This window comes from Cariama cristata, unplaced genomic scaffold, assembly GCF_000690535.1.
Source record: "Cariama cristata isolate BGI_N322 unplaced genomic scaffold, ASM69053v1 scaffold9418, whole genome shotgun sequence".
In the NCBI taxonomy this organism is placed as follows: Eukaryota; Metazoa; Chordata; class Aves; order Cariamiformes; family Cariamidae; genus Cariama; species Cariama cristata.
Window position 1 is genome coordinate 3,496 of NW_009629395.1, and position 11,860 is coordinate 15,355.

At 45.8% G+C, this 11,860-nt stretch overlaps 1 protein-coding gene across 1 annotated transcript in view; it reads right to left on the reverse strand.

The window, feature by feature from the left end:
• Positions 1–3,739: 3,739 nt before the first annotated feature.
• LOC104165501 (ATP-binding cassette sub-family A member 10-like) overlaps positions 3,740–11,860 on the reverse strand; it is a 21,334-nt gene continuing 13,213 nt past the window's right edge. Inside the window, exons 23-38 of the mRNA XM_009705149.1 lie at positions 11,702–11,860; positions 11,228–11,338; positions 10,457–10,585; positions 9,549–9,617; positions 9,011–9,102; positions 8,456–8,576; positions 7,982–8,099; positions 7,423–7,514; positions 6,882–7,060; positions 6,227–6,302; positions 5,843–5,937; positions 5,282–5,401; positions 4,905–5,045; positions 4,554–4,633; positions 4,420–4,475; positions 3,740–3,817 (exon numbers count right to left, since the gene is read on the reverse strand). The exon at positions 11,702–11,860 is cut by the window's right edge and continues 4 nt beyond it. Of these exons, the coding sequence (XP_009703451.1) occupies positions 3,740–3,817; positions 4,420–4,475; positions 4,554–4,633; positions 4,905–5,045; positions 5,282–5,401; positions 5,843–5,937; positions 6,227–6,302; positions 6,882–7,060; positions 7,423–7,514; positions 7,982–8,099; positions 8,456–8,576; positions 9,011–9,102; positions 9,549–9,617; positions 10,457–10,585; positions 11,228–11,338; positions 11,702–11,860 (1,716 nt within the window). The remainder of the gene's footprint in view (positions 3,818–4,419; positions 4,476–4,553; positions 4,634–4,904; positions 5,046–5,281; positions 5,402–5,842; positions 5,938–6,226; positions 6,303–6,881; positions 7,061–7,422; positions 7,515–7,981; positions 8,100–8,455; positions 8,577–9,010; positions 9,103–9,548; positions 9,618–10,456; positions 10,586–11,227; positions 11,339–11,701) is intronic.

An 11,860-nucleotide genomic window follows, 5' to 3' on the forward strand; every position in this document is an offset into this window, starting at 1 on the left:
GTTTGATGCTGGTCCTGTCTCCTGTTGTGGTTTTTTGTTTGTTTGTTTGTTTGTTTTTTCCCCTGCATTGCTCTGAATAAAGGATGTTGTTTGTTCGGTTGAGCTATAAGATCTGGAGGTGCCTGCCTGGGAGAAAGCAGGCATGGCCATGGCACTGCTGCTGCGAAGGGGGGATACAGGAGGGGCTGCGAGGGGCTGCACGGGGCTGGGGTACGTTGCCTTCACCCTGTGGGCAGGACAACATCTTGTAGGCCACCACAGGCAGCCCTGCTATGGGCTTCCTGCAGGACGCCAGTCCTTTGCTTAACATCGCTCAGCTTTACCCTCCTTCTACGCTGCAGAAGTTTGTCTCGTAGCTATTTTGAAGCTTGCATCACTGCTTTTTGTGAAGTTCCTTGAAATTCTCAGAAATACCGCTTTTTGTTGTTGCTTACTTGCACTTACGGGGAGTTGCTTAACTAGCATTTGAACTAGACAACGTTCATATCTCTATCACTGCTGCGAGAAGAAGAGGAGAGCTGGAAAGCCCTGACATCCCTGTCCAGGCTTTTTTCAAATACTCCTTTGCTCCCCAAAACCTTGCAGGATGAAATGCTGTCCCTGAGCTCCCAAAGCTTGAGCATGGACGTGCCTCGCTTCCCTGGTCCCCAGCACTCAAAACCTGCTGGCTGGCATTGTTTTTCTCACCTAACCTGAAAGGCACGGGCTGCTCTTTGCTGTCACTCTGGGATGCCTGGCTGGGGCATGGTGCTTGGGGACCGGCGCTGGAGGTGGCTGGTGGTGAATGGCCCTTTGTGCTCTTTGTCGCTTTGCTGCATAAAGAGAGCATTATTAAATCTAATAAATAAGAATGTCCCCGTTGTTAATAAGACTAAGTTACCACGGGGAACGTGCAGCATCCGCAGCAGGGAGCTGCCTCACTCACTTTGTGCTGGGACGATGGACGCACGCTGCAGCACAGCCAACACGCTCTCGTTCAGGTTTATCAGCAAAGACACCGTGTGCGTGGAGGGCTCCTGCTGTGCTGGAAAACAAGGAGAATAACCAAGATGTTAGGCCAGTTTTGGAGCTGGTTTGCATGCTGGAGCAGGGTGCTTCCCACCGGGCTGCTGTCAGCCCCCGCACGCAAAGAGCAGGTAGAGCGAGTGCAGCTGCTGGGGAATGGTTTTCCCTCGCAGCCCTTCAGCTCAGGGCAGGGGAAAGGAGAGAGGCGGAGGTGACCTCTGAGGGGAATACTTCAGAAGCTGGTTCATTTCCAGGAAATCTCTCTCTTGTTCTTGTCCTTTTTTTTTTTTTTCTTTCTTTTTTCTCCTTTTCTCCCCCCAATGGAAAAGCTAAGTCCTCATGAACTTTTTGAGAACTTTTGTTCATTCCTTCTTGCCAGCTAAGCTCCGCTTTGTGATGGTGACAGAACCCCTTTCTCCAAGAACTGGCCATGGGCCAGGACCTGGAAATCTTGCCTGTGTGCCTGCAATGCCACGAGTCCTCTCCCCCTTCCCTCCAGGCTGATACAAAGCCCCAGCTCCAGCCAGCTTGACTTTGAGGGTTTCTCTGTGGGTCTTTTTCCTTCTCCTCCTTATGCAGGAGATGATGGAGTCAGATCTGTTTGCTTTGACTTCCCCTGCAATGGAAAGCCCCAAACATCATTGAGAATAATCTATCAAACCTGTGGTAGCAGAGGGTGAAGTGGGTTGGTGGTACTTAGAAGAAACAACCATGCAATAGTTGCTGGAATAGCCGAAGCAGGAGATGCTCTTCACCCTAGAGAAGGAAATACAATTGCCACAAGAAGATTTCCCACCTTAGTCCTGCTCTCAGCTTTCTTGTCTTCCATGTATTCCAATGCACTCCTCTTCACCTCTCCACCTCCCAGAGGCACTCTCTCTGGGACAGGACTTGTTTGCTGGGGCTTTTATTACTGTTTGCGTCTTTGCATCATTCGAAGACCTCCAGAGAGACCTGGTCCCCTCATGCTGTGTGGTAGAAAAGAGATGTCCTGGTTAAAGAAGTGAGGGTCTGTGTGTAAGAGCAGAGATATGGAGGGCAGAGGAGAGGGAAGCCAATGTATTTTACAAGTCCACTCAAACCAGCAGCCACCACAGCAGAGGGGTCTCCTCACCAGCAGCATCTCCAGAGGTGCAAACCGTGAAATGCTGATGAAAAAAACCCAACAGGAATGGATCATATAAACTGTCATTATATCAGGATGCTCACAACTTGAGTTCTCCACCACCTGATATCCCCAGGGCACTAAATAAAACTCTTCCCTTTCACCAAGTTCCCATTTCCCGGAGCTGAGTGTCCGAACAGGTGACCAAAATATTCATTGATTTCACTTACCCATTTTCCCAGGGGTGCGGAGTAGAAAGGGAGCTATGGTTGTTATGCAACCAGGAGGGAAATAACCATGATCTCTCTACGTATGTGTCCTCCAGCTGCCAAAATATGTTTTGAAGCTGGGTGGGAAATGTATACAAGCAGTGATTGCAACACAACCACCACTGCAGATTATGTAAAGAGAACCAGATTTACTATTTCCTGAGAGAGTTCTAACCTTGGCAAATGAGCTGGGCACGGGGGTAACGTGTGCCCGAGTTGTCAGGACAAAAATCATAGAATGGTTTGGGTTGGAAGGGACCTTTAAGGGTCATCTAGTCCAACCCCCCTGCAATGAGCAGGGACATCTTCAACTCGATCAGGTTGCTCAGAGCCCCATCCAACCTGACCTTGAATGTTTCCAGGGATGGGGCATCTACCACCTCTCTGGGCAACCTGCCAGTGTTTCACCACCCTCATTGTAAAAGATTTCTTCCTTATATATAGGTCTAAATCTGCCCTATTTTAGTTTAAAACCACTACCTCTTGTCCTATCATAACAGACCCTGCTAAAAAGTTTGTCCCCATCTCTCTTATAAGCCCCCGTTAGGTACTGGAAGGCTGCTCTAAGGTCTCCCCGGAGCCTTCTCTTCTCCAGGCTGAACCACCCAGGCTGGTTTCCAGAGGGAGGAGTGACAACCACTCGTCCCAGCGTGGAGGGAGGGCAGGGGTGAGCGTGCTCGCCGAGCCAGGCTGTTGGAGATGGTAAATACGAGGGACTACAACTGCCTGGCCAGCAGCCCTGGGCCCTCTGCAGCCACCTCCGTCCCCAGGGGAAGGAATTGGAGCTGCTCAGCTGTTCCTGACGGTCCATGGCAATGATGACATCTGAGGGTGTAACTGCGGTTTCTATAGACACATTTATTGGAAGGGTATAAAAATAGAGTGTAAATTTCAATAAGATGTGTTTAAACACGTTGTAAGCATATAGTCCCACAAGTTGGTGGGAGAGGAGCCCAGAAGGTTGGCACTGTGTCTGGATTCCCTGATGCACCCAGATCCACCAAGCAAAGCAGAGCCTCGATCCCCAGAGATGGGTTATGACCCTTCTTTCTGCAAACCTTTCTGTCCCGCTGCTGCACGCTGTGCTGCTTGACAAGAGCTCTCACCAGTGCAGGCACTATTTCATCAACCAGTCGTTGGAAATGCAACCTTGGTCAGGGCTCAGTGTAGACACCTTCAAAGTCCATCTGAAATGCCTTCTGTATTGGAGAGCAGCCCTCAGCCGATGCGCTCTGGAAAGGCAGAGCCTGTTCCTCCTCTTCATGGTATGCTGATAATGGTAGTAAATGTGTGTGGTATCCCATGGGTTAGGTTAATACCAAGTTATGCATAAATGAGCATCTTAGATCTTTAACAGTACTCATTTCCATTCGAAAGTCCCATCCAAAGTCAGATCAAAATTATCCTTCTCCTGCTCTCGGGACAGTTCCAAACACACCTGAAATGGGCAAGATAAAACAGATTATTTCTCTGACTTTCACTAGACACTGCGATGCTCCTTTACAGGAGGTACAGCTCCGCAGCCCTACCAGAGGTACATGAAGTAGCTTTGTGTGGGGAGCACATACGCAGCAGCTGAGACTCCTGTGCTCTCTAGGATAACCTGCTGAGAGGCACCGGCTGCCCATAGGCACATCCATAGAGTTTTACCCACCAGTGGATTGATGTAAACATTCCTCACCTTTGCCACCAGCCTTGTACAAGCAGCAATAATCTGCTGCTTCAGGAGCAACCACAGAGGCTGGGCATGGGCATCTACCAAGGGCATCCATCCCTTGGATGTGCTGTGTGCCTGTCTCCAGTGAGTGGAACCAGGCAGCAACGCTTTGCCTAGGCTTGTACCCACCACACTAAATCCCAGCAGTGAAAAAAAAAAACCCAAACATTTTTCTCCACTTTCCCATCACAAGACCCCTTGCCCACCAGTCCCAGGCAGATTTTTGGTGGAGAAGCCTTCTCCCACTGCACCAGCCCGGGTCGCGCTGCAGTTTTTCTTCCTGCTCATGCCCTTAGAGCATGTCTAGCCTTGAAATCACTTGCCTGAGCCAAAGTATTCAAAGAGAAGCTGTACTCCTCGAGGCTAAAGTTTCGTTTGGCTGTGGAGAAATGGAAAGAGTCGAAAATTAGCAATCTGTGTTCCACCTTTTTAAAAAGTCATCTTGTTTTGCTCTTACCTTCCTCTAGCTTCAAGAAAGACTGAGACAGGGGCAGTGCATCTTCCATTGGGACCTTGTAGACTAGCAAAGAGGGGAACCTTGAAGAAAAAGAAGAAAAAGCGATTCTTGCTCTCTATTGAAGTTCTGGGATCAAAACTTTATGTCACGCTATGAGCTGGATATATGGACGTTTTGCTGCAGGAATCACAGCAGGGTTGGAAGTGGTGACATTATCAAATCATATCCCCATATAGGGACCCTGAGCTGTTCATCCCTCTCCAACTGAGATCCTGTGTCTGACCATCACACTGGGCACACTTTGAGGGATGAGGTGTTGAAACCACCATTCATCCCATATTTTATAGTTACCGCTCCTGACGGGCTGCACTTGGGAAAATCCTCAATATCTCAGCATGGAGAAGATCAGTGCTCTCTGGATCCTTGACCTTAATTTCCAGTAGATAGCCTTTGCCAAACTTGTTCTTCAGGTACTGAATGGAGCCAATGCACCTGCAGGGGAGGGGAGAAAAAAAAGAAAAAAAAAAGAAAAGGAAGAGAGATGTCAGCATGAAGCCATTGGTGCCTCACCGTCCACTCCTTCCCAAATTGTACGGCTGGTGAAACTCAGGGAACACTTCATAAGGCCCCTGTTGATGGGGTCAGGTAGGTGAGGCTGGAGGAGAAGCTCCTGGCGCTGCAGGGGCCGTTTCCCAGCTCAGCCGTGTGCTGCCTGTGCTGCCGCCCACCGTAGCTGCCCGGACACCATGATGGCCACGCGGTCACACACCGCCTCTGCCTCCTCCATGTAGTGCGTTGTCAGGATGGCTCCCGAATCCTTCGTTTCCAGGGCAGCACGAATCATTTTCCTGAGGACCAGAGAGACGGGGAAAAGAAATCCTTAGGAATATCACTTTTTCTTATACCTTTGTCCCTCCAAGCACCTCTCCCCTAAAGCAAGTGTAAAAACTTTACATACAGCAACTGTAGACTGATGCGCACATGGTAATACTTTGAAATAATGACAAAAAATATTTTTGGTTCAGGTCCCTTTCTGTATTCTTCCAAATCCCAGATATGACTGTCCTAAAGTCTGCAACAAGGATGAAGGTAAAATGGTTTTTCTCTCTCCTTGTTCCTGCTTTAGTTAGAGAGAACCAAGAAAAGAGACTCCAATAAAAGCGTTGGCGTGTGATGAGCCGCACTAACTGCAGATGGGGTAAACCACTCTCTACCTAACGCTAGGCATCGACTCTTGGCCTCCAGCCTCTTTACCACCACGGTGGCACATTGCCTGAGGTCCTACTCACCAGATACAGCGCTGCCCGTTGGGGTCCATCCCAGTTGATGGCTCATCCAGCAGCAGGACCGCGGGGTTGCCCAACATGCACACTGCGAAGCACAGCTACGACAGGAAAAGGCGTTTGAGTCAAATCTTTTGCAGACCCTGGCACTCTGTCTACAAAGAGCTGCAGCCAGCGTTGCTTCATTTATGGGAATCAAGGTTCTGATTTATAGGAAATGTAGTTTTGGAAAAGGCTAATTCCCATCACCCCCCCCCCCCCCGCCATGGGAGACAACATGATGCTCTCCCGGGTAGCTCAGAGCACAGGTAGGTACCTCCGCTCACGCAGGGGGTTTTTGATTTGTGCTATGAGCATTGCAGTGCCTATTACATGTGAAACAAAACACACCTTTCTGGTTATCCCAGCAGATAATTTTCTAGTTTTTTTTTTTAAATGATCTTGAAGCTGCAGAGCATTCACTATTCTGTGGGGAAAGGGAACAAGCGAAAAAATAACATTTTTGTTATTCCCAATCGACATTCTCTTATCAAGGATTACGCAAATGATAAGAAAAAGCAACTTTCATCCCCTTGCTCTTGACTCCTGCTTGTTTTCATTAAACTTTTATTGTGTTATTAAAATGTAAGGGAATATTTGAAGCAAAGTGTACTAAATAAGCCACAAGCTCTTTTCTAAACCCATCATTAACGTCAACAGCATTATAAACCCGTTCCACCTTGCCAGTGTCAGCTGAGCAGGCAGTACTTAAGCCAAACTGTAACATCAGAGATTTTAGAAATGCTTCCTAAAGATAACATACTTAAAAGGACATTAGTGGTAAATTTATCCCCACTAAATGCACTTAAGCAAATTGGAGATTTTCTTAACCCACTCATTTAATCACAGCATTTAGCACAAAATCACTTTTGCAGCTCCATTTCCTGAGTTTCTTTCAAGGTTGCCTCTGGCTCAGAGTGAATTTTGACTTTCCGGTCCCCTCCCCATGCCCTAGGACTAGGGGATAACACATTCACCAACCCCTGGAATCAGTCTCCATCCGTACCGGTTGACAACAGCAGCCGTATCCTCTTTGCACACCCCTTTCACAGCTGCGTAGACCCGCAGGTGCTCGTGCACGGTGAGGTCCGGCCAGAGCGGGTCCTCCTGCGGGCAGTACCCCAGGAAGGTGGGCACCTGGTCCTGGAGGTGGGAGGTTGCTCCGTTTCCCCTCTTCATCAGCACCTACACAACCAGCCTGAGTGTTTGGCTCTGACATCGCCTTGCCCAGATACAAGGATATGGTTCAGAGGAAGACTATGGGCTTCATTGGGATTGAGGAGAGGAAACCCAAAGAGCAAGGGAGTGATTTCACAACCTTCATTTACATGGTCTCTAAACATAAACGTGGCCAATTAGGGTAGATGCAACTGCTTGACAAAGTTAGAAGTAGCGCTTAATATTTTATATTAATTTAATAGCACAATGAATTAAGTTAAAACCTTGATCACTAATGCTTTGAAAAAAATTACAGTTTAGCCTAGGCGCAAGGTTTGCACTTACACTTATATCATGGATCTTATCCCTTTTCTCCAGACGTCTCCTACCTGCCCAGCAGTCAGTGTCGTCTCTCCAGTAATCATTTTGATAGCTGTGCTTTTACCAGCTCCATTGGGCCCCAGAAGTCCTAATACTTCTCCTGGAATCAATACGTATAATTTCTTAGTAATATTCCCCATTCAACAAATATATCGGGCACAGTCCCACAAAAGAAAAAATATAGAAGAGAGCACGCTAATATCAAAGATCATATAAAAGTAAACAGTACAAATACATGCTCTGAGAGCCCGTAACGTTTCAACTGTAACTGATGCTGCGAGTCTGAGCATTGCTCCCAGGTCTTTCCAAAGCCACTGCTGAAGTGGATTCTGGAGAGAGAGGGCTACGTTATTTTAGATAACGGAGAGTCAAAGGTAACTAATAGGATGCATCCACATCATGTTGTTCATTAACTTATCAACCACAGACGGAACATGCCTTAACCAGAGAGCAAATAGATTTGACTTTTATGGTTTTGCTCAGATAACTGAGAATCTGCGGGGAATTAACTCTCTGGGTATGATTGAAGGTCTGAAACAGGTCTAGGAGAACAGTTCCAGTTCTCACCTTTTTTAACACAGAAGGAAATATTTTTGGTGGCCATTTTCTTCTTCTTCTTAAAAACTGAACCAGCTTGCTTTATTTTATATTCCTTGCACAGGTTGCTGACAATAATGATTGATTTCTGAAAGTGAGGAGGAAGAAAAAAGGTTAGTCTATTATATTGGATAGCATTAATCCTTCAGTAATATTTTTCCACTAAAAAAGGCAGAAAACTTTCTAAAGATCTTTGGATTTACTTTATAGTTCACTGAGAATATGAGGTGCAACAGGACATTTTGTTGTCCACATTCCTCTTAACAGCTTTCTTCCCTATCCTGATGGGATCCACGCTGTACATTTGGGAGTTTGATTTTCCCAGTGAGAATAACACAGCCAGAGCACTGACCTGCGCTTGTTGATACTTGGTGGTTTGGTTTTTTTACCAGCAGGCTTCTTACTGGCATAAAATAAAACAAGAAGGGCAACACCTAGTCGTACCTCCTCCTGACTCAGAGCTGCTATGGCATTTCTGACTGCTGATCTTTCAGCTTTAACATCTTCATCTTCCTCTTCGAGCTCTTCAGGGTGCTGGTGGCTGCTTTGTCTTCTTGGGGAAATCCTATAAACCCATCAGATTTGTCTTAGCATTTTGTTGTTTACCCTTGTTCTCCACCAATGCATTTAGGATAGATCAAGAGTGAATGTCCCTCCGGTCCAATGTTTCTTGTGTTTTTTTATTATTTATTAGATCTTTTTAAAATATTTATAATCTTTCTGTGTTGTACAAAGAACCAAGCTGGTACATCCACACAGCACAGGCAACACTGTGTGGAAGTACTCACAAGCTCGAGAGCTGTTTTATATTATCTTAGCACTGTAGTATTTAAGGGGCTATTTTAGTTATAAAAAAATTACCAGTATTAAAAAAAAAATATTTAAAAATAGGGACACAAAGGCAATGATATCTGATCAAAATGTTGTCTTCAAGGAAAAGCAGTGTTGTAGGAGTTTAGATCTCACATGTGCCTGTGGTGTATGTGTGTTTATACAAACCTAAATACCGGGTCCTTTCTCAGAACTGCTCTTCCGTATTTTATCTCCAAATATCGAAGAAGAAAAATGAAACCCACAGAATGGATATAAGGCTGAAAAAAAGAGGTTGCCACATTAACAGCCTTGCCTTCCATCCTGCTACAGTTGAAACTGAGAAGACGCTGACAGTGTTATAAAGTATGTGGGGGAAAAACCCAGTATGTGAAAATAAAGTTAACATCTAAACTCAAGCTAATCCTGAAGGCTGTGAACTCTACTATCACTTACCAATACTGCAGAAAATACCAATGGTAGAAGAAAAACACAATTCATAAAATAACAGAGCAGCACTAAGTGATCTGGGCTTATTCCGTTTTCCCTTCCCCATTTCAAATGGATGAGGTTATTTTTGCACAGGGGGGTAGTCTGTCATCCAGACCCACCGAGATCCTCCTTCTGCATGAAATGAGCTCAGGGTTCTTGCCTGCTTCTCATAACTGAGGACAGGGTTTAGGAGACACACATTCCTAAATAAAAGTAATCTTAAATGTTTTCTTACTGCAAAGACAGCTATTAGTACATCATTCCTTGGAAACAGACTAGATATCTCAGTGTCTTCCATAAAAATCTGTAAGAATAAAAAAAAAAAAAATACACAATGAAGACCTATAATTCTTTAGTATAATGCTGGCTAATTTTGGAGGGGTTAAAAGCAAAAAACAAATACTTTGAAAATGTACAAAAGCTTCTGATTTTCCCAAAATATTCACCGTACAGATGAACAAATACAGATGTTTGACTTTGGGCATCCCAGTCCTATCCCAGAAAACATCATGGCACCCAGTACATGCATCAGACTCTCCTTCTAGGAGTAGTGGTCTATCACAGGAAAACATCTGGTCTCCTCTCCTTTGGGGTCCCAGTAGAGAATAGGTGGAGGTGAGTGGGACAGGACAGAGGAGGAGTCTTTTCTATTGGGACTTCACTCTTAAGTCATTTATGGCTCAAAAATTGACTTGCATGTAGCTGGAGGGTTTTGTTAAATTCTTAGCTGACTTCCCGTGACCACCCTCAGCTGACACAGAGTCAAGTGCCTCATGAGTATTCTTCATTCTCACTTGGTTTCCACGCAAAGTCAGACCCATAACTTTGAATTTTCTCTTATGATTGTTGAAGCCAAGTGGCTTGACTCTGCATGGAAAGCATTAAGAGCGCTTACCTAATCTACAGTCACAGCTCAACTGCATGAGCAGTAGCCCCTAGACATAATGAACAGCCGGAAAAATTAGATCTGATCTGAAAAGGTTATCTAATGATGCACTCTGGCCATTTGGAAAATCCCACCCATAAGAGGAAACTAATGGTCCTTCCCAGAACGCAGCGTGTGGTTACCACCAGACTGCTCACAAGGACACATAGTTGTGTTTTATGGTGGGGTTCCTCTCCTTGCCCAGCACCACCGCTCACCTGCATGCAGTTGATCATGACACCCAGCAGTGGGTACACGGGAATCAAGAGAGACGCAACGTAGAGGGAGACTCCAGTGTCGATTAAGAAATCCATGACTCTGCTGATGATGTAAGAAACAATGCATACCTAAAAGAAAACAAGAGGGTAGCTTAGCTGATGGGAAGGGTTATGCTCCTCACTGGTCTTAAAAATTGTCTGGGTCTACCTTTTCAATTCCCTGTTGAATTTCCCAAAATGAATGAGAACTATAAAGACAAGAAACAGTGAGGGTTCAGGAGGTCCTCAGCCATCTCTGCCTGGGAGTAGGCTGCTGGTTTGGGTCAGCCAGGGAAACTTCTTCCCAGACACAGGGCTGCTTCAGGCAGAAGAACAAAGCACAGAATCCCATCCTGTTCTTTCCCATCCCAGCTCATGCCATATAACCCATCTCCTTCCAGGTCAGGCTTGGGCTGTCTGCATCTAACTTGATGGCTCGTGCCTCAACACCTTACGTGGCTTGGATGTAAGGTGTCAAACAGAGCGATAAATAACTTTTTTGCCTCCATTCCTGCACTGGCTCAGGATAGATCCAAGCACTTCCCTGTGCCACAGTAGGATTGTGGGAACAGAACATGGTGACACGAATTTAATACAGAATTGACTGCTATAAAACACGTGTCATATTTATGTTCTACATCTATAGTTGGTGTTTTGACCTCTAGTTCATCCTTAAGATCTCAAAATACATTTCTCTAAACCCTATAGCACGTTATCTAGCCATATGCTTACCACAATCAGGATAAAAGACCAAAAATCACAGTTCCATCCTTTCCGAAAGACAAAGGATATCAAGTAGATGAAGAGAACGATAGAAATTCCATAGCCCAAAGTACCTGTGATCTACAGAAAAAAAAAGGGCTTTCACTGGAGAAGATGGAGTGACATAAACAACCCAAAACATGCATATAGCAATGTGGTTCAGTTTAAATGGTTAAACATTAAGATCAGGGCATTCAGAAATTACCACAATTTTACTGCAAAGCATAAAGGAGTATTTTAAGGCAAGATTTATTGCCTGTTATTTCCAGCTGGAGAAACCCCTATGATAGGAGGTGAAACAAGGAGAAGGTCAGTAAGCACCTGGGGACCCAGAGGTGTGCCAGCACCACCTGCACCCACGGTGTCTCAGCTAGCCCCACACATGCTCAAAATATTACCCCAGTCCCTCCCTAGTGAACCAGCAATCACCGGAATGGGATGTACCAGCAAGAAGAGGCTGTCGATGCTCCTGAAAACCTTACTGCTCATTGCAAACTGAAGCCCAAACATCGAGAAAAGAAGGAGCCAGCACAACGGGACGTCCACCAGTGCCTGGCCACACCAGTATGCCGAGGGAACGAGCCCCGAGATCCGCAGCTGGGC